Here is a 19,579-nt window from a genome sequence, read left to right on the forward strand (position 1 = left end):
CCATCTTTATGGAAGGTGTCACATGTACTTTACAGAGAGTTTTGATGTAGTCATGTCTTAAACTTTATTGTGTACTTAGTATTGATTTATTACCAGGAAATTTTTCACCAAATTGTGCTGTTCTTTTTTTTTTTTTTTTTTTTTTTTTGAGACAGGGTTTCTCTGTGTAGCTTTTGGAGGCTGTCCTGGAACTTGCTCTGTAGACCAGGCTGGGTTCAAACTCAAAGAAATCCGCCTTCCTCTGCCTCCCGAGTGCTGGGATTAAAGGCGTGTGCCACCAATGCCTGTCGAGTGCTGTTCTTAAATATGTCTGAAATAAACTACTTGGGGTCAGACTCCCGAACCGAACTGCCTTCTTGGCGCCTATAGATGGTTTACTCTGCTGTTTGTGGTAGTTACACAGATTCATGCACCAGATTAACCACCTCCTTCTCCCTACCTGCAGCTTCTTGGGCCTTTTTGCTTCTACTCTCTATGCAGAGCTAGCTCTGTATAGCTCTGGAAGAGCATTCTAGCTCAAATAAAATGTTTTTTTCAGTTACATTCTGTGCCCTGTTACCTTGTAAAATACACATTTGCAGCTGGATATGATGGTACACATTTGTAAACACATAAACCCAGCACTTAGGAGGCTGAGGCAGAAAATCAAGTGTTCAAGACTAACCTGGGCTACATGGCATGACCCTGTCTCAGAAAACCAGCCCCCCCTCCAAAAAAAAATTAAACAGCAAAACACAGGCACCGTGCTGAACATTCAGCAGATTTTAATACCTAGTTCGGCAATAGATGTCCAGGGGGAGATGTCATTGTGCTTTTCAGAGGTGAAACCAAGGCACAGAACTCATCCAGGGCCAGGTCAGTGGAGACAAGGGTGGGTTTTCACCAGGGCAGTCTTACTCAGGGCTTCCTGTCCTCACCTCATTTTCCTCCTTTGTGGTATAGAGTAGTAATAGCAGTGTCGTTACTCTGTTCAGTCTGGCTGGCCTCCTGGTTTGTAAATGTTCCATGGGCTCAGGAGCCTTATCTGCTTTGTTCTTCTGTGTCTCCAGCTCCTAGCACAGCATATTCATATTATGAAAGAAAGAATGATCAACTTTACTCACATTCCTGCTCTTTGAAACCTGTCCTGCCTCACATTTGGCTCCTAACACAGTTCTTAATCGCTGGGAAGCCTCACATGTTTGTTGACTATGAAAGAGTGAGTGAAAGGTACATCAGTTACGAGTCGTCTAGTTTTCCACCTTCACAAGAGATGCTGCGCACTGGTGAAGGAACCCGAGCTTAAATGGCACTGCTGACCCATAATAGTAATGTCAAAGGCTAGCCAATGGTTTGACCCTTGTCCAGACCCCAGTCCCTTTTACGTGGAGAGAGAAGTTTGGGGCCCTAGTTCTCAGGCTCCAGCTCCAGTTTCCTGTGCCACTGTGGCTGGGTGGGAAAGGAACAATGAGAAAAGCCCCTTAAAGGACAGGCAGAGCATTTCCAGTGGTCTCCCACGCTGGGGTCAGCCTCTGCGTGCTGGGGAGGGGGCCCTGGGCCAGCTTCTTCAAGCTGTTTCCCTGCCTCATTCATTTCCAAGGAGGAGATCGTGGGAAGTTTGGAGGAGGCTGGCCACATTTGGGGTGAGCTATTTTTGGTAACAGGGTCCTTGTCTCAGGCTCTAGGGGCCAGGGTGACTGAGAGAGAGCTGTTTGCATTTCCTCTGGCCCCTGGACTCCCTCCTGCCAGGGCCCAAGGGGGACAGGGCCATTGGCTCCGCCTGCCGTGTGAACTTCTTTTTCCTTTCTGGGGACCTCCAGCCTTCCTGTCTGTCAGATGCTCCAACACCCCTGAAGGGCCACCAGGGGCACTGCTTTACACTCTCCAGGATGTTACCCAGAGCTTGGCCCCAGGCCTTCCCTCTGGCCTGCTGGCAGTGACAGGAGGCAGCAGTAATCCTTCTAATCCTGTGATTTGCACGGGGCTTTTCTCAAGGCCCAGTCCTTGTATTTGCGCTCTCAGTTGATCCTCTAGGCAACTCCGAGGAGTGGGTGGCATGGGCACTATAAGCCTCATTTACAAGTGAGAAGAATGAGCTGTGCAGATGGGGTGCATTCCCCAAGTTCATACAGCTCTTGAATGAGGACCCTCAGCTGGCAGCCTTTGGCCCTGGCACACCAACTCTCAGGAGGAGCGAGGATGAAGCTGAGCCTGGTGGCCTCTAGGTGCAAAGGTGCCTTCAAAGGTGGAGGCAGGGCTCTTCCTATGGCACATGTGGCCTTCAGGACCTCTCCTGTCGCTGTGGGTACTCAGACAAGTAAGCACAGTGTATCCCAATTCCCAGCCACTCAGTAGGTCCTTGTCCCCAGCAGGGGGCCCTGATGGCTCAGTGTTGTCTCTTGTCTCCTGCAGAGCACACAGGCCCATGAGAACAGCAGAGACACCCGGCTGGCATGGACAGGCATTCAGGAGCATCTTGTGTCCACAGGATTCAACCAGGTAGTGTTTCCTCTAGGATTCATGGCACTGCCAGCTACGTCCTTGTGTAGTCCTTTAGGCTCCTGCTTCAAGAAGGCTTCAAGGGTGAGGCCATTGGGAGGTGGGGTGCAAACAGCCAGTTAATAGCCTGTCCATATACGGCCTGGCTGTGCAGCTTGGTCTCGGGGCCTCAGGGGAATTGAGAACTTTAGAAAACTGGCAGATTCCATTTGCAGTAGCTAAGCTTGACCCCAGGAGCCATGGTGGCCCCATAGGGACCAGAGTCCATGGAGGGAAACGCCCCTTGTCCCTTGTCACCCAAAGGTTCTTAAAGGGGCATGGCAAGACATGAAAACCCAAACTCTCCCTCCCTGTCATGACTCCCTGATGCTCTGGGGCGGGTGACCATGCCAGGCTGCACCCTCAGGCACTGGGTTCCAGGAGTAGATAGACTCCTCTGAGCCTTTGTCTGGCTCCCCCACAGATGCGTGAAAGAGAAGTGAAACTCTGGGACACCCGCCACTTCAGCAGCGCCCTGGCCTCCATCACCTTTGAAACCTCATCTGGGTAGGAACTTTGACATGCTGGGAGCTGGGAGCCAAGAGTCTAGAAGGTGTCCAAACTAGTCACTGGTAACGGTCCCTGGGCTATACCTGTGCTCAGTACTCCAGGGTCCCCAGCTTACCAGCAGGGAGTGCTAAGGCAGTCTTAAATGGGCCAATGAATAAATTTGCCCTGTCTGTTCTCTTGGGCCCTGTCAGGAAACTAGGTCCCAGGTCATGGGGCACACTTCACTGCCTAAGGGTTTATTCAAGTGTGTGTTTGAGTTTAGGTAGGAGCAATGACCTTGGAAATGTGTCACTGGGGTACAGGTGACAGGAATGAGTTTGCTTTTGCTATGGATGTTGTCATGGAGCTGACAACTTGAGGTTGTGGTAGGAAGGTTGACACTGGTGAGTATGAGATGATGAGCAGATGGCTGTGTTTGCAGGTGTGTGTGACAGGTACAGGGGGAGGCTTGGAGTCCACTGAGGTTTATATAAGAAGTTTGCTTGGGATCTATCTCACATATGTTCTCAAATAGCACAGGAAGATAGTATTTATTTCATCCTTCCATCACTGCCTCTCAGAAATATGAAGAAGAAAGTTTATGGCTATGCCTGGTGGGATCCCTGGCCAGGCCAAGCAGCTCTGTGTAGAGATCACCTTGGTCTATAATGGCTTATAAACCGGTCACTAGCAAGCTGGCAGTTAGCATAGACAGTCTATTCAAACTGCACAGCCATCGTGAATAGCTAAGGAAATGGAGGCTCCAAGAGGAACAGAGACTTTGCCAGGCATGGCTGTAGGGGAAGAAGGAAGGGACTCAGTCCCTGCTCTGAAGCTTTAGCTATGAATGATGGAAGGGCTGATTGGGAACCCTCTGGGTAGGTTGGTTGGGGAATACTAGAGACAGGAAAGATCCCTGGCCCTTGGCTATCATCCAGCCTATCCTTTCTAGAATATTTCAGAACTGAAGAATCTGAATCACAGCAGGGCAAGGGCTTATCAATGGTCCAGAAACAAGAGCATCACATTAGGGGTCAGGGATGCTGGGGGAGTCGTATTCTTTAGGCCCGCCCTCAGAGGATGGAGTAGGTGTGTCAGGGAGATAGATTCCACATCCCCTTTAATGTACAGGGAGAGACTAGGATACTTTGTTTGGTTGTTTTTTTCAAGACAGGGTTTCTCTCTGTAGCCCTGGCTGGCTGTGCTAGAACTCTCTTTGTAGACCTGGCTGGCCTTGAACTCAGAGATCAGCCTGCCTCTGCCTCCCAAATACTAGGATTAAAGGCATGTACCACCATGCCTGACTTGGTAACATATATTTTATAGATGAGGAAGGCAAAGCTGAGGCATATTCAGGGTCAGGGGCTGGGTCTCCAGAGGCACTCCATCAGGGCGGCACTGCCCTATAGGAGACAGAAGTGCTGGGCCTTGGAGCTGCACAGCCAGCATTTATTTATCTTGTGTCCCAGGCCTGACACTGTCTTAGCATCTTATGCCCAGACCTACTCAAGCCAGATGACCTGTTCCTTGCAGGCCTCCAACAGAGGTGTTGTGGGTGTGAAGGGCACTTGGCACCATAAATCAGGTACTTTTTACCTAACACTTCCAGCCAATCAGACCCCACTCTCAGTAGTAGTGATGCTAAGTATCCCTCCCCTGCAGGGCATCTCCTGCCTATCGTTAGGATGACCCCTGAGAAGAGTTAACCATGCCCAGACCCCATGGTGCCACTGGCCAGGGCTGACCCTATAATTACAGCAGTTAAGAATAGCAATGAAGGACCAACGAGGACTGGAATTTGTCAAATCACTCCCAGATGGGCCGCCAGCCCAGCATTCCTCCCCTCAGTCCCCAGCCCTGGCCTATGCCCTGGCAAGCTGACACCCTTGGCAAGGGAGCTAGGACTCTCCAGCCTCCACAAAGCTGGTGGACATTGATGCATGCCATTAACTGGGCTGTTCAGAGAGGTGGCAGGTCCCATGTCCTCGCAGCCATACTGGAAAGCAGATCCCTAGCCACCCCATGATTGAAGATGGAAAGTGTACAGTGTGCCAACTTTGGGCACAGCCATGGGGGAGATTGGCAGCTGTGTCTACTCGCCACCCTTGATCTCTCTGTTACGGATTTTCCATCTTGTTTAGACAGAACAGTGTGTGCTCACAAGAGCTACAGGGCCCAAGGGTCAGGCACATGCCCTTCCCCACCCTCCTCTCCCACGGACCTTTGTCATGGTTCCCATCTCTGTCCTCCCCATGTCATTTTGGAGTGTCTATAAGGATACTTGACACAGTGCAGAGTGGTAGAATGTTGCCAGTTTCCCTCAGGCCATGTGGCTGGTTCAGGCTGCCACCCAGGACTTTCCAGCAACTTCCCAGGTTCAACTTCCCAGGTTCAACATAGGGAGGAGACACAGGATAGCAGGAGGTTCTGCAGAGCCCCTGCTAAAAAGCAGCTGTGGTGAGGAGCCATGCCTGCCTCGTTCCTTGCTCCTGGGTGTACTGAGAATCTGAGTGTGAAGACGGTACAAAGGTGTAGGCTAACTGCAGCAACAGGGTGAGAGCCCTTCCCTGTGGCTTGTCACCTCTGTCTAGACCAGGGAGCAGGTATTGGGACCCATCTGTCTTGTTGTTGTGAGCTATTACTGCTGTTTTACATGGGGTACCTTTCCTCTTCTAAAGGAGATTGTTGGTCTTGGAATGACACCACACTTCACATCTAGGCTGACTTTGGTAGAATTATCTTCAGTGGAGGCTGTATCCTGTATCTTGGCTTGGTCCCCACTAAGGCTGGGGTGATCTGGATACCTTTCTTGAGGGGCTTGTCCCCTTTCTCTAGGCCTCACCACCACCATCCCTCTAGGCCAGATTTGCTTTGCAGCAAAAACATTTACTCAGCGGTTGCTGTTCTTCAGCAGTGGCCCACAAGCCCACAGGCCCACAAAGGCCCCTTTGATGGGGCTGCCGAGAGGGGCAGGCCTCACCACGCCTGCTGTCCTAATAGAACCCAGGCCTACAGGAAATCCACCTGGGCTGCTGCCGCCACCACTGCAGCCTCAGTAGAAAGGGGCCCCACCCAGGCCCAATGTTACCACCTACTGCCCCACATGACCCGCCATCCACCTCCTCCCTCTGCCAGAGCCCTCAGCAGCCGCTAATTGAATCCAGAGCCTTTTGTGGCTGAGGCTGACTTGATGCTGACATCAACACCCCAAACCACAGGGCCTGTTCCCCAGGCCTGGCTGGGCCTCCTCCTTCCCTCCCGGGGTGAGACTTGGTACCAGGGCCATGACCCACAGGAAGACAGAGATTGGCACGGGGACCTGTAAATGACTTGCTTCTGCTTTTGCTGGACCCTTGTACTCCCCCAGGGCCCAACTCCTCTCTCAGTCCTAACAGTAACAGGTAAAGATAATGTGTATCCTTCAGTTTTAGAGCTATCCACACCCAGTTCAGGCCACAATCTGTAGTCTTCCTAGAAAACATTCCTTCATTGCAGTTCCAGAATTGCTGGGCACTTCCCCCGGGGCAGAAAGTAAAGGAATACCCTGAACCACCAAATTTGGCACCATTTGCAAGCCAGAGAGTCCTTTGGTCCTGTCCTTGCTGCTAATGTTCTCTTCTGACCTCCCCTTTCTGTCCATCAAGCTTCTTGCTTGGTGATCTGTGTTTCCCCCATCAATGCCCTTCTTTACAGCTGGGCTTGTGCCAGGGTAGTGCAGACAACAGGAAAGAGCTGGAGCCACACATACCTGGCCAGCCTAGGACTCTGTGGTAGAGTCTGGAAGCCACCTTTCCCAGGATCAGGAATTATTAGGCCCTAAAATGAGGAAGCTCCAGGCTGTCGTCTCTATTGAAAGCAGGGGCAGACTGCCCTTCAGAACACCTAAGGAGTATGTGACCTCCCTTGGACTCCCTCTTTGTCCTTGTTTGCTATGAGCCCCTTCCAACCTTATACATAGGCACTGTGGCTCCTGCTGGTAAAAGACTGGGACTAGCCAGGGTAAGCTGCCCTAACCAGTCCATTTTCCTGCTCCATCCAGATGAAGGTACTCACCATGGGTCAGGGGCCATGGTGGGAGCATTCTAATGGGAGACACTGCCAGGCCCATACCTGTGGCCAGTGACCGTGGGTGTCAACAGAACATAAAGCTCATGTACCCCAAGCCCAATCAGAGAGACAGTCAATTTCATTTTATTTTTTATTTTCTTACAAAAGGCCTTCATATCATCAATAGTCTTACAAAAACCAAAGTCCTTGTCACTGAGTTTGAAAAACACTTTCCCAGCATAAACGGGAAAACATCTTTTATAAATACATTTTTAAAAAACAAAACAATAGAAGCAAATCCACATGTGCCCAAAGCACCTTCCTTTCCAGTTTCAAGTGTTCCTGCACTTTTGGGGCCAAGGCCACAGCCATAGTGTCTTCCCCACCCACTACTTCTGGGGCCTTCCTTTACTGGTCACCAGACTCGGTGGCTTGGGAAGCCCAACTTGCCTATCCATGTTACCAGCACATGGCAGGGCTCACACCCCAGGATTGCACACTGCAGAAGACAGTGGGCGCCTGTATTGGACATACTGATGGCTATAATAGTTCATCTGGGCTGTAGCAGCTCACAAATGAGATCCAGCCCAGAGAGGATCAGGGACTGGCTAGTGTCCCACAGCACCACCATGCATGTATGTGCCCTGGGGTGCATAATGAGAACTTGCTTGTGTGGCAGCAGGAGGGTGGCGACCGAAAGCCTGGCCCCCTGGCTGCTGTATCTCTCCTGGCTTAGATGTAGTGCTTAGCAGGGAGAGGCCCCTGAAGGCTGGGCCCTGAGTAGCCCATAAGGGGCACCTCACATTCAGGACCACCTGACAGGGCCTCCCCAACTCCCTCTGTTGCCTTAGAGCTTGGCTCCAAGGGTGCTTTCACCCCCTCTAGTTCCAGGGGCCCAGTTCCTGGTCCCACCTGCCCTTTGTCCTGAGCTGTAACTGTTGTCCGACCCCGCCGCACACAGTAGGCTGCTCCTGCAGCAGCTAACACAGCTAGAAGGACAGCAGCCAGGGCAGGTGCGATAAGGAGTGGCAGATTGCCCTCACGAGCCTGGGTAACGGGGGCGTGATTGGAGCGGACAGCCTGGGGAGTGCTGGCCTCCCCACAGGCCTCCTCACCTTCAGGTATCCGCCCAGCTCCCAAGGGTGTGACACAGATAGAATAGGTGGCATTGGGTCGCAGCTGGGTGACTGTGTACTCTGCAAGTGAAGCAGGCAGCCGTAAGGTCACCAGCCGCTTGTCAGGGCCAGACAAGTTGCGGTAGGTGAGGCGGAGGCTGCGGAGCTGTACCGTGTTGCCCTGCAAATAACGCTGCAGCCCCACACGCAGGGAGGTGGGGCTCACTGGCTCAATGCTGAGAGGCAGGGGCCGAGGGGGCCTTGGAGTATCTGGTATGGAGCTGGGCTTCATCCCTTGCCTCACAGGACTCTCACAGTACAGACCAATGAAGCCCTCAGGACACAGGCACTCCCGGTGGTGTCTTGCTCCTACACGGCAGGTACCACCATTCAGGCAGGTGGACGCTGGGCAGTCCTGGGGCTGAGGAACAGGCCTCATGGTTGGTGGGGCAGTGGATGGTGAGGTGGAGGCCTGGGTAGTTGGCTCTGTGAGGCTGGGCCATGTGGAAGCTCGGTTAGAAGGTGAAAGTGTGGACTCCCTGATAGTAGGCCTTATGGTAGGTACTGTGGCTGTGGTAGTAGTGACTGGGCAGCCAAAATCTGCATAATCCAGATCCAGGAGCAGTCGGCCAGCATTCTTAGGTGGGAAGTGACAGCGTGTCTCCTCAGGGCTGGCCAGTACAACATGGCTCTCACGCACCCAAGGCCCAAACCAGCTCAAGGGGCACAAGCAGTTGAAGGGGTTTCGGGCAGCTGCTAGGAGTCGCAGGCGGGGAAAGAGATTTGAGAGGTCACTGGGCAGGGCCTGCAGGCTCAGGTTGCTCACATCCAATTCTTGCAGGGCAGTCAGACCAGCCAGGTCCTCAGGCCGTATATGGGCAATGCGGGTGTTACCAGCCAGCCGCAGGCGTGTGAGGCCACGAAGGCCTTGGATCACAGATGGCATGTGCTCCAACTGGTTGTCAGAAACATCCAGGTCATGGAGGTTTCGCAAGCGGCCAAAAAGCCCCTCATCCAGCTGCCGCAGCCCCAGGCCAGCCAACCTCAATGCCTCCACATTGGCAGTGTGTAGTACTCCAGATTCCAGGGCTGGGATATTGTTGTAGCTGAGGTCAAGCAGCAGTAGGCGGGGCAAGTGCAAGGGGGGCAGCAACCGAAGCTCATTGTCCTCCAACTTGAGCTCCAGGAGGTGGTCAAGTGCATCAAAGGCACCAGGCTGTATGTGGCGAATACGGTTCTTGCCCAGGTAGAGGCGTTCAAGGCGTCGCAGGCCTCGGAAAGTCTCATTGGAGATCTCATGCAGTTTGTTGGCAGTCAGGTCCAGGTTACTGAGGTTAACCAGTGGCTGAAAGATGCCACCAGGCAGGCTAGTGATCTGGTTCTGTGACAAGTCCAGGAGCTGCAGGCCTGGTAGGCCAGCAAAACTGCCCACATCAAGTGTGGTGATACCGTTCTCAAAGATGTATAGTCCCACTGTGTCAGGTGGCACGTCTCGGGGCACTGTGGTTCCCTGGCGGGCAGTACAGAACACTGTCTGTGGCTGGTTGCACTGACAGCCTGATGGGCAGCCCTGTACTCCAGACTCCCCCAGCAGCAGGAGCAATAACAAGAGAGGTGGCAGGCAGCTCCTGGAGTGCATCTTCTGTTCCTAAGAGCAAAGAATTTATGAGTCAGGGCTGAGGCCACCACATCAGGAAGGCCAGGGGGGAATTCTCCACTCCCCACCCTCAGATGCAGTCGAGTGCAGAACTTGTGAGTCAGGTCCCTAGTGCCCCTGGCCTGTCTCTGTCATCCTTCTCTATGTGATCATACCATTATGGTGTTGGTTGTCATGAATGAACATCCAAAAAGCTGAGAGGCTGGCTAGCTAGTACAAGGACCAACAGCTACTGGCAACAGCTCAGTGACAACACAGTTTCCCCTCTCTTCCTTCCCTCCATGCAGCCAGCTGAGACCAGTCCCTCTAGCTGGCTGCAAGGAGGGAAGGAGGAGAACTATAGATCCTGAAGCCCCTCCCTGTAGAATCTGGAGAGACAGGATGGCAGTAAGCCCGGGCAGGGCGTAAGCAGAGAAGTTGGCTGCTGGGGCCGCTGGCCCCTGCAAAGCACTCTTGTGTCCCTCCCTTCTCTGAGTGAGGAGAGACTGCAGCAGGAAAACTTCACATGGAAACTATGGGATCCGTGTTTTTCCACTTGTGGTGTCAGACCTGCCCAGGATGGGGGCTGCAGGCTGCCAGGATGTGGCCAGTGATGAGGTTCCTAGAGGAGGGGTAGAGGCTGGCTGTCAGCTCTTGCTTGGAAAGTGCCCTTGTCTGGGGGAGCCGATGGCTAAATGAATAGAAACTCCTTTTCAGCCCCTGATAATCAAAGCATGAACTAGACATGAGGGACAGTGTTATGTGGTGACCTGTTACAATGCCAGGCTAGACAAGTACAGCAGGCTAACTCCTCAGATAGCTCTTGCGGGTTCTGCTCTGGGCCAGATCTCTAGAATGAAGAACAGCACTGTCCCCCAGAAGTGACAGTGGCCTATCTTTCCCACATGCCAGGTCTTGCTTAGCACACTGCTGCCTGTCCCTTCAATGGCCAATTTAGATGGAAGTGTCTTCTCACCCCAGAGTCAGAGGGGAAGGGGCTTTTGGAGGTACCAGTGAGTCTGAGCTAGAGCCTGGGGCTTAAGTAGAGCCAGTTGGACAGGGTCTGCCCCGGGACAGGGTCTACTCCCTCCAGAGCTCCATGTCTTAACAACCCATCAAAGCTGGGCTTCCACTTATCCTGGGATTGAAAGAGGTCAACAGCTTGCTCATTTCACTCAGGCTCCTAGGAAAGCCTGAGGACTACACCCAGGCAGTCCTCACCCTGGGTGCCCCAGAGGCCTGAACCTTGCCTGGGATACCACCCCCAGGCAGGCAGTCCTGCTTAATTTAATGGCTGACAATTCTCTCCCATCCCAGGCACCTGCTGCTCACACAAGGGCCTTTTGTGCTAGAGCTGGGGCCTCCCTTCCCCCACATGTGGTCACAGCAGGTAACAAGACCCCCACCCAGCCTTTACCACTATCCCATCTGTAGGTTCCCCTTCTCCAAAGCATAAGGGCCCCTGGTATATGAAAGGGAAGAAGACAGACTGGGTCCCAGGACAGGTGAGTTAGATACCTGGAACCTTATGCCAGCTCTAAATGAAAGAAAAGGCCTTGTTGCCCAGGTTAAGCCCACAGGCCTCTGTCTACCACCTTCAATGTCAGGAGCACTTAGGTAAGGGCTTACAACTGAGACAAAGACCAGAACCTTGAAGGCCTCAGGTGTCCCTGATCCTAACAGAACCATGGGGCTCTGTGTTTAATAACCTAGAAGGACGCTGTTAAGCTGCACCCCTAGCTCCTTTACCCCACAGAGCCTATTCTACCCTCTTTGATTTGGAGGATGGCTGATTTGACCTGGCTTCCAGATATGGGCTTCAGATGACCTTCATCCACACCTTGTATCCATGTAGGGGCAGAGTCCTTCCCCTCAGTCACTCTTCACAGTAGGGCCAAGCCAAGGTTGGGCAGGAGGAGGCCCCTACACGTGGCTAGCTTGGCCGCTCTGTTGATTCATCTCTTCATGGGGCTTGTTTAAGGCCATGGTTAAGAACTCACTTCCGACAGGCAGGCAGGCCTACTATGTTCAGTTGTCCAAGCTGTGAGACCTCAATTGGGAGCTGGATACTTAGCACCTCACTTTCTTCTGTATATCCTTAATGCCAGTGCAGGGCTGGGGCTGGGGCTGGGGCTGGGGCTGGGGCTGGGGCTGGGCTGAATGGGTGTGGCTAGGAAGATGTCCTTACTCCACACTAGCATTAGCTGCAGGGGAAGAAGGGTAAAGGACATGCACCATAGGATAGCCACTTGGCTAGCAGATTACAAGCTGTGCAATGTCCATACAAGTTGGTAGGAGAGGGAACTGAGTTAAATCAGGAGGGACTGGAGTCCTAGGCCAAGAAGACATACAGGTAATAGCTAATCTAATTCCCATTCCTCCAAGAATCATGCTAAAGTTTCTTTGCCTGACCCCTGGCTTCACCCCTCCCAGCAAGGGGAGACTGAGGCAGCAGATGGTGTTAGAGCTTTGGAAAATTCCAGTTTGCAGACTACAGTGTGTTGGCTGGGGAGCTATCATGGCTCTGAGAATAGTGTGGGCAGTCCTTGAAAGGTATCTGGATAGGGCAAAAGCTGACCATGGTGGGAAAAGGGTGAAATAGTTTAGAGAAGAAGGAGACAGGCCTGACTTCAGGTAAAGTTCTGCTGAGGATCCCTGAGTCCTTTTTTTTTCTTGTTTGTTTTTGTTTGTCTATCTGTTGGTTGGTTGGTTGGTTGGTCGGTCGGTCGGTCGGTTTTTTGAGGCAGGGTCTTACTATGTAGCTTTGTGTGTCCTGGAACTCACTATGTAAACCAGACTGGCCTTGAACTTACAGAGATCCTCCTGCCTCTGCCTCCCACATACTGGGAGTAAATGTGTACACCGAGTTTCATCTTTCACCTACAGAGCTGTTATGGGCAGCCCTGGGGACTCCCCCCCCCCCCCCCCCGCCTTTGAAACAGGGTTTCCTTGTGTAACAGCTCTGGCTGTCTTAGAACTCTTTGTAGACCAGGCTGGCCTCAAACTCAAAGAGATTCACCTGCCTCTGCCTCTCAAGTGCTGGGATTATAAAGGCATGTGCCACCATGTCTGGCTCTTGATGTTGATTTTAAACAGGGAGTTCTTTCTTTTTTCAGTGTGTAATGTTGTTTTTCCTGCATGTATGTATGTGCAGTGCCTGTGGAGGCCAGGAGCAGCTGTTGGATACCCTGGAACTGAAGTTACAGGTGGTTTTGAGTCATGGGTGCTGGGAATCAAATCAGGGCCCTCTGGAAGAGCAGCCTGCACTCTCATCTGCTAAGCCACCTCTCCAGCCTCAAATAGGGAGCTCTTTTAATACGTTCTGAAGACATTTAAAATAGCCTGTCTGGATCTGGGTCCTTGTGCCTGGAGTAAGTGAGGTGCCAGGTGGGGTGAGTGGCTTCACTAGAGTTGTTACTGCTTGGTGCCTTCAGCTGATTACGGTGGCTCTGACAGTACCACGGCCCTTGTTTGATAGCTGATCCTTGTGGGGCTAAAAGTTGTGCGGAGAATTCTAGAGCAGCCCTGGGCTTTAGGGGTCAAAAGGCAACAGTGACGAAGGGTCAGGTCTCCTCCTTGGTTCCTCACCTGGATTGGCCTCACTCTACCACTGCCTGGTGGACAGAGGCAGGAAGGCCTGGCTCTGCAGCACCTAGGAGCCAGACCACAAACCCCACATTAGCATCTACTGGAGCTGGTTACAGCACCTGCTTCCCAAAGCACTTGCCAAATGGTCAGTAAACATTATTAGCCACTGAGGGTGGCTACCTATAAGTCAAGAGTCCTGGCTTCCTCATTAGCAGGACCCACTGTACCACCTTTATGTTAACTAGAGACCAGACCCCTGGGCCCAGGTCAAGGCCACATGACCAGGCATCCCTCCCCTCAAGGCAGTGGGTAAGTGGGGTGGGTCTTTAGTTCTGTAAAGGAATGTAGGGGTAAGCTGTCCTTTGGCCCAACCTCCTGAAGCACATGACCTCCAGGAGGGGCTCTGTGAGTAAGAACAACTAAGGGCATTGGTCATCTAGCTCTGGAGGGCCCAGAATGCCCTCCACACCCAAGTGTGTGTGACACACTGTGGGCACCCACCCATACACATGCCTGAGGTCAGGCAGGGATGGGAGAGTGGGTGGGGTAGAACCCAGGCATTTGGTGAGCACATCAGCCCTGGAGCTGGTACGTCTCTCTGAGGCTAAGGGAGGCTGTGTGCCCAGTGGAGTGGAGAAGACAATTCAGACAAAACCCACCCCCCCTTTTCTTGAGGGTAGGTACAGATAGGCTCTGCAAGTCTGACTCTCAGCTCTGGGCTCCCAGCCTCTGCCTCCTGGTGCTGGCCTGAATGGGCTCTACTCTGCTCGCCAGGCCTGGCAGCAGCCCAGCCCCAGGAGGCTGCCAGCACACACACACCCCCAACTCCCTCCCGCAGGCGGGACTGTGCCGGCGGCCAGAATGGCTGGCTCCAGTTTCGCTGACGTGTCCGAGGCAGTTCTAGGTCCTGGTTTGGTCCTTCCCATCTCCCCTTCTCTAGAACACAGCAATCCTGGCCTAACAGAGAAGATGGTTTGAGGGTCTCTATCAGAAGTTTCTTACACAGAGAACTGGGGAGGAGGCATAGCCCAGGATGCTGATTAAGTCAGGAGGATCCCAAGCCAGTTCTGTTTACTCTGCTTTGTGACCTCTCCCCCCAACTCCCTGCCCTCTGCTGGCTTCCATCGCTGCTATAACTCCAAGGGCTTTTGCACTTGAGCTACAGGTTAGGATTGCCTAGGAAGCTCCCTTAAAACCTCATTTCCCTGGGCTGTGTTCATCTCTTTAAAAAAAAAAAAAAGTCTGGTGGGTCTTCTGCACAGCTAGAGAAACTGCAAAAAGGACAATGAGGCCATCAGCTTAACCACTGTGTCTGTCCAGGAAAGGATTCTGGGCCTTGAAATAGGTGTGGCCAGGGTGGCCTGTCCCCACCCAGGTGGGTGTCTTAAGTGGCCCTGTGGGTGACCTGGCTGCTGCCAGACCTGTCAGCCAGGGCAGATAAATCAGTGACTAAGATCAGTCTCTGGCTCAAGTGAACCCTTGGGGTGGCAGGTTGTGCCATCTTAGGAGAGGTGCCACTTGTAGGGCAAGAACACCTGTGGCCACAGGAGCTATGTGGTGGCTGTGGCCCAACTAGAAGTGGGCTAGTAGAATGGCACTGTCAGCAGGAGGCAGGTGTGATGCCACTGGGGCTCAGCCTCCTATCCCAGGGCTTGGCACCCATTGAATAGGCTGTAACCCTGCAATTAACCCTGAATTTTCCAAAACACCTTAGTCACTGCAGAAGGCCATCCACCCCAAGCCTCCCAGGCACACGAGTCTCAAGGAGATGGGAAGGGAATGGCCTCAGAAGGGGTTTTATCCTGCTCATATTCACTATGCCATTGTTCTACAAGTCACTCAGCAATCAGATGACCCCTCAGCCATTGTATGGCACAAGAGCCACCTTCTGGGGTCCATAAACTGGTCATTGAACCACAATTCTACCCCCACAGTTGTCACTATTGACCAGTGGCTGTGGCTAAGGGCCAACACGGTCCCTAACCTACCCCAGCTTCCTCAGCGCAAGCCGACTCCCTCCTTAATGAGATCTCTCAGGCAGCATCCAGGAATGCCAGAGCATTATTGCATTCCCCAGGAGGAGCTGGCATGCCTTCAGGGGAGGGGGCGTCCCCAACCTTGAAGAAGAACTGGCCTCTTGCTTTCCCCCATCCCCCCAAACTGAGGTGGCCTGAAGACTCCTCACACCCAGGGAGACTGGAATGAGGAAAAGCGGGGGAGGCCTTAGGCCTGGACAGCAGGCTGAGGGGTTGGGGAAAGCAGCCCCGGCTGACTCTGGAATGTGGAAACTGATAAAAGGAAGGAGGTCCAGTCCTCCCTGGCTAACACCAAACGCCAGAGCACCCCTACAGGCCCTGCTGCAGTCACGTGCACAGACACACACCCTCTGGGCCACACTCCTGTGCGCACACACACACACACACACACACACACACACACACACACACACACCTCTCCCTCTTTCTCCAAGAACACACACACAAATTCCACAGCAGTGAGGGGAGATGTTTTCTTGGCAACACAAGGGCCTTGGGCTCCACAGCTCTGGGAGGGGCTCTGAGGGGTGCTGAAGGGAGCTCTGGGAGAGAGGCTGATCCCCTTCACATAAGATTAGGACCTGTGTCCCTGGTCAAGAATGACTTTAGGCATTTACCCAAGAGAACTGTCTGCTTGAGGTGGTGAGGGGGGAAACTACTTCCTGGTGCCAACTGGAACCCCACTTTCCTATTCTTAGAAGCTGTGCAGCACCACCCTGGCTCTTCTGTGGGACTTATCCCTACTAACCCAGGGCTGGGGATATCTGAATGGAAGTGAGAAGGGGGCTACATGCCTAGCTATCTCTCTTGGTCCCAGGGCTACCTGCCAGAGAGGACTCACCCAGGAAAGCATAAGTCTTGGCAGTGTCTGGAGGGGTCCTGTGCTCACCTCCTCTTCCGCCACTTCCAGGGAATGACATCCAAACACATGCCCTTCACCCCTTACCCTCTGGCTCTGTACCCACAGATCTCAGGTGGCTGTTCCTGAGTGCAACTGCTAAGCTTGGGGAGGTAAGGACATGCAGTGCTTGCCCCCTCCCGGGCTGGCAGGGCTGGCAGGGCTGGCACGCGTGCTCCCAGGCCCTTTCCTCTCTGGATAGGAGATGCTAGATAATGGTCTGGAGGGAATCCAGCTGGGCTGCTCATTACCAGAGCCCTCTTCCTGCCTCTGACACTCTGTTTACAGAAGTTCCTCAGGGGCTGATTCCCCTGGGAGAGGACAGTAAACTCTAGAGACTGCCCTCCCATCCCCCACCTGCCTGTCCCTGCTCTATGGGGCTATGCTAACAGCTGGGTCCATACTGGCCTTCGTTGCCCATAACCAATAGAGCTCCTCACAAGGCTCCAGCCCACCCACATGTCTGCTTTCCCAGCACCCAAAATCCAGCCTAAGGGCAAGGGACCTTTTACATTATGGCCAGTCCTCATCCCCAACTGCTCTTGGCCAAGACAAGGAAGAAGGCTCTCTTGGTGCCTCTTCCTCTCACCTGGCATTAATATATAAAGTATGCAAAGGGACCCCTGGACCCTTAGGTTTCTTCTACCCTGTAGACTCCACTCCTAGGATCCAATAGGTGGAAGCAGTCAGCGACCCTGGTGTGGTAATCGTTAACTAGTAGGGGTGAGGTAGTGTGGTTGGCACCAATCAGCTGGCCTGCTATTGACCACAGAGAACCTCAGCAGTCTTCTGGCCCCAGAGCTGTGAGCCCAGGGACACAAAGAACTAGGCTGGCTATAGGCCATTGGGTTTGCAGCCCAAGCAAAACCCCTTTACTGGGAGAGATGAGATGCTGATATTGGATACTGAAGGTTCTGGTCAAAGTCTATCCCTCACCTGGGGGTACACCTACCAGTCTTCCCACTCCCATTACTCTCCAGGGCTGCCTGAATATTTGCAGGCCCCAGTTCTGCCATGTGTGACAAGGCCCAGAGGACCCCAGGCGACCAGTCTGCACAGGGGCACCAGTCTGTCTGACCCCATGAGGGGAAAAGTAACCAGACTACGGCTGGGCCATCCCCTAAAAGGGGTTTGATTCATAAAACTGGTCACGCCAGAGGGCCCAGCCGTGGGAGGAGGAAGCAAGGGAGGGGGGGTGTTTATTTTGTCTACTCAGAGCCTTACGGGTAGGTGAGCCATGTACAATTGCACACCCCGGCTCTCCGGAGGGTCAGGGAAGGCCCCCGGGCCCACTGGGGGGGGGGGCGGGGAACAACTGGACATGCCTGCCCAGGTAGTCGCCCGAGGCCAAAGGAAGCCCCTCGTTCCTGCAATCGCAGGAGAATGTGTGTGCTAGTATGCAGGGCGACTGTGATCAGTCTTGCCTGGCGCCCCCGCCCTCGTCCCTAAACACTCACCGGGAGGCGGTGGCCGAGGGAGCCCGGCGGTAAGGCCCACCGCCTCAGTGGGGTCTCAGTCCTTCGCCTCCGGCCGGTCCCAAGGGGTCCGGGATCCCGGGGTCCGGAGGCTGTGGCGTCCGCGACTCCCAGTCCCAGGCTCCGGCTCCGAAGTTGGCTTGTTAGAGGCTGGTCTCTCCTTAAGATGTAGGGGGTGGGACTGTCTCTACTGAAGGCGGGGCTCCTCCCCATTGGCCGAGGCAGGGTTTGGCTGAGCCTACACACACCCCTCCGCTGAGTGGGTCATTGCACTGAGCAGGCCAAATCTGCACCTAGATACCTCTCAACCCCAGGGAGGAGAAATTTTATTAGGCTGGCTTCAGTCAATCCTTAGTTTGCTGTGTGACATTGGACAGATTACTGCTTTTCTGCTGAAAAACAAATTGTGACATAAATGCAGGAGGTGAACATGAGCCAAGCCTTGGTGATGCACGTCTTTAGTACCAGCACTCGGGAGGCAGAGGCAGGCCGAGTTCGAGACCAGCCTGGTCTACAAGAGCTAGTTCCAGGACAGCCTCCAAAGCCACAGAGAAACCCTGTCTCGAAAAACCAAAGAGGGGGGAAAGGTGAACATGAGGGTCAGTGAAGATCTAGAGAAGCAGAGGATAGGGTAGGAAAGCCAGCTGGGGTGAGGGCTTAGTCCCCATGACCAGCCCAGCTTGCCAAAGCTCAGGATTTTTCATACAAATCTAGATTTTTTTAGGTGTAATCTCTCAGTGTGCTATTGTTGGAGACTAATCCCAATTGCAAAAGCTAGAAAGGCCACACAGTGCTTCCAGGAGCCTCTTACATAAAATCTCATATTCTGGGTTTGGGATCCTTGTGGCCATGACAGCATCCCTGGTCACCTTCCTGGTTTTAAATGGAAGAAAGAATGAGGTCTAGAAACAGATGTCTGCTCAGACTCCTTCAGTTACTGGAAGCTAAGCTTCAAGGCCACAGTATGCTTGGGATGAGAGGCAGAGTTGGGGACTTCATTAACAGTAGGAGGGACCTAGGTGTTTGTTGACAGTGGCCCTTGATTGAATGGGAGGGGCTGGTGCCAGGGACTAGTTCAGAAAAATCCCCTGCCTGTAGGATTCCAGGAAAATGATCATCCTCAACCCTCCCCCTCCATGGTTTGTGGTTAAAATCATGCCTTAGAGCCTTTGGGGATCCAGCTCAGATCCCAGATTTCACCGCTGTACCCCTTTGTACCTGGCCTGTAGCCAAGGCCTTTGGCTGAGTCACACTAGCTGAAGACTTGCTGGACTCCATCACCAGGAATGAAGGGGGTCTGGATCTAGTTATCAGGAGCTAAGCAGGGTCCTTGTGTTGTAAATGCAGAGCATCAACATGGGTGCACAGCACAAACAAGCACACACACACACACACACACTACTCCTGTGCAGAGCTAACGCCGGGTGTTTTATTTGCTCTGTGTAGCAGGTTTGAAACTTTGAAGCCATTGCCAGAATTTAAAAAATCAGGTGTTTTGACATTAAAGCAGGGTTCTCAAGCCTTTGAACGGGGACTTTTCTGAGGCTGAGTGGCACTGTCCCTCTGGCCAGGGCTCAGGTTCACCAATTACTCTAGGCCCAAATTCTTTGTGTGCCAGGCTCCTTGATCACTGAGTGTTGGAGTCAGCTCTGTCATCCAGCTCTCTGAACCCTGAGGCAGGAAGATTGAAAATTCAAGGCCAGCCTGAATAATTCCAGGAGACCTTCCTCAAAACAGAAGATGGGGTTGGGGGGTAGAGGAGGTGTATATCTCAGTAG

At 53.1% G+C, this 19,579-nt stretch overlaps 2 protein-coding genes across 4 annotated transcripts in view; one reads left to right on the plus strand and one right to left on the minus strand.

Annotated features, from left to right (window-relative positions):
* Positions 1-19,579, plus strand: part of Coro7 (coronin 7) — a 55,049-nt gene that overhangs the window by 23,819 nt on the left and 11,651 nt on the right. For all 3 annotated transcript variants that reach the window (XR_004770665.1, XM_027424002.2, XM_027424003.2), the window contains exons 8-9: positions 2,392-2,478; positions 2,942-3,024. Coding sequence is in view for 2 of the 3 variants with exons in the window: in XM_027424002.2 (XP_027279803.1) it covers positions 2,392-2,478; positions 2,942-3,024 (170 nt within the window). In the remaining variant the exon portion in view is untranslated. The remainder of the gene's footprint in view (positions 1-2,391; positions 2,479-2,941; positions 3,025-19,579) is intronic.
* Positions 7,182-17,952, minus strand: Vasn (vasorin). Its single transcript, XM_027424004.2, has 2 exons — positions 17,784-17,952; positions 7,182-9,816 (listed from the first exon to the last, which is right to left on the minus strand). Exon 2 carries the CDS (start codon positions 9,805-9,807, stop codon positions 7,786-7,788), a length of 2,022 nt encoding a protein of 673 aa, XP_027279805.1. The 5' UTR covers positions 9,808-9,816; positions 17,784-17,952; the 3' UTR covers positions 7,182-7,785.

The sequence above is a fragment of the Cricetulus griseus genome, chromosome 7, assembly GCF_003668045.3.
Source record: "Cricetulus griseus strain 17A/GY chromosome 7, alternate assembly CriGri-PICRH-1.0, whole genome shotgun sequence".
NCBI lineage: Eukaryota > Metazoa > Chordata > Mammalia > Rodentia > Cricetidae > Cricetulus > Cricetulus griseus.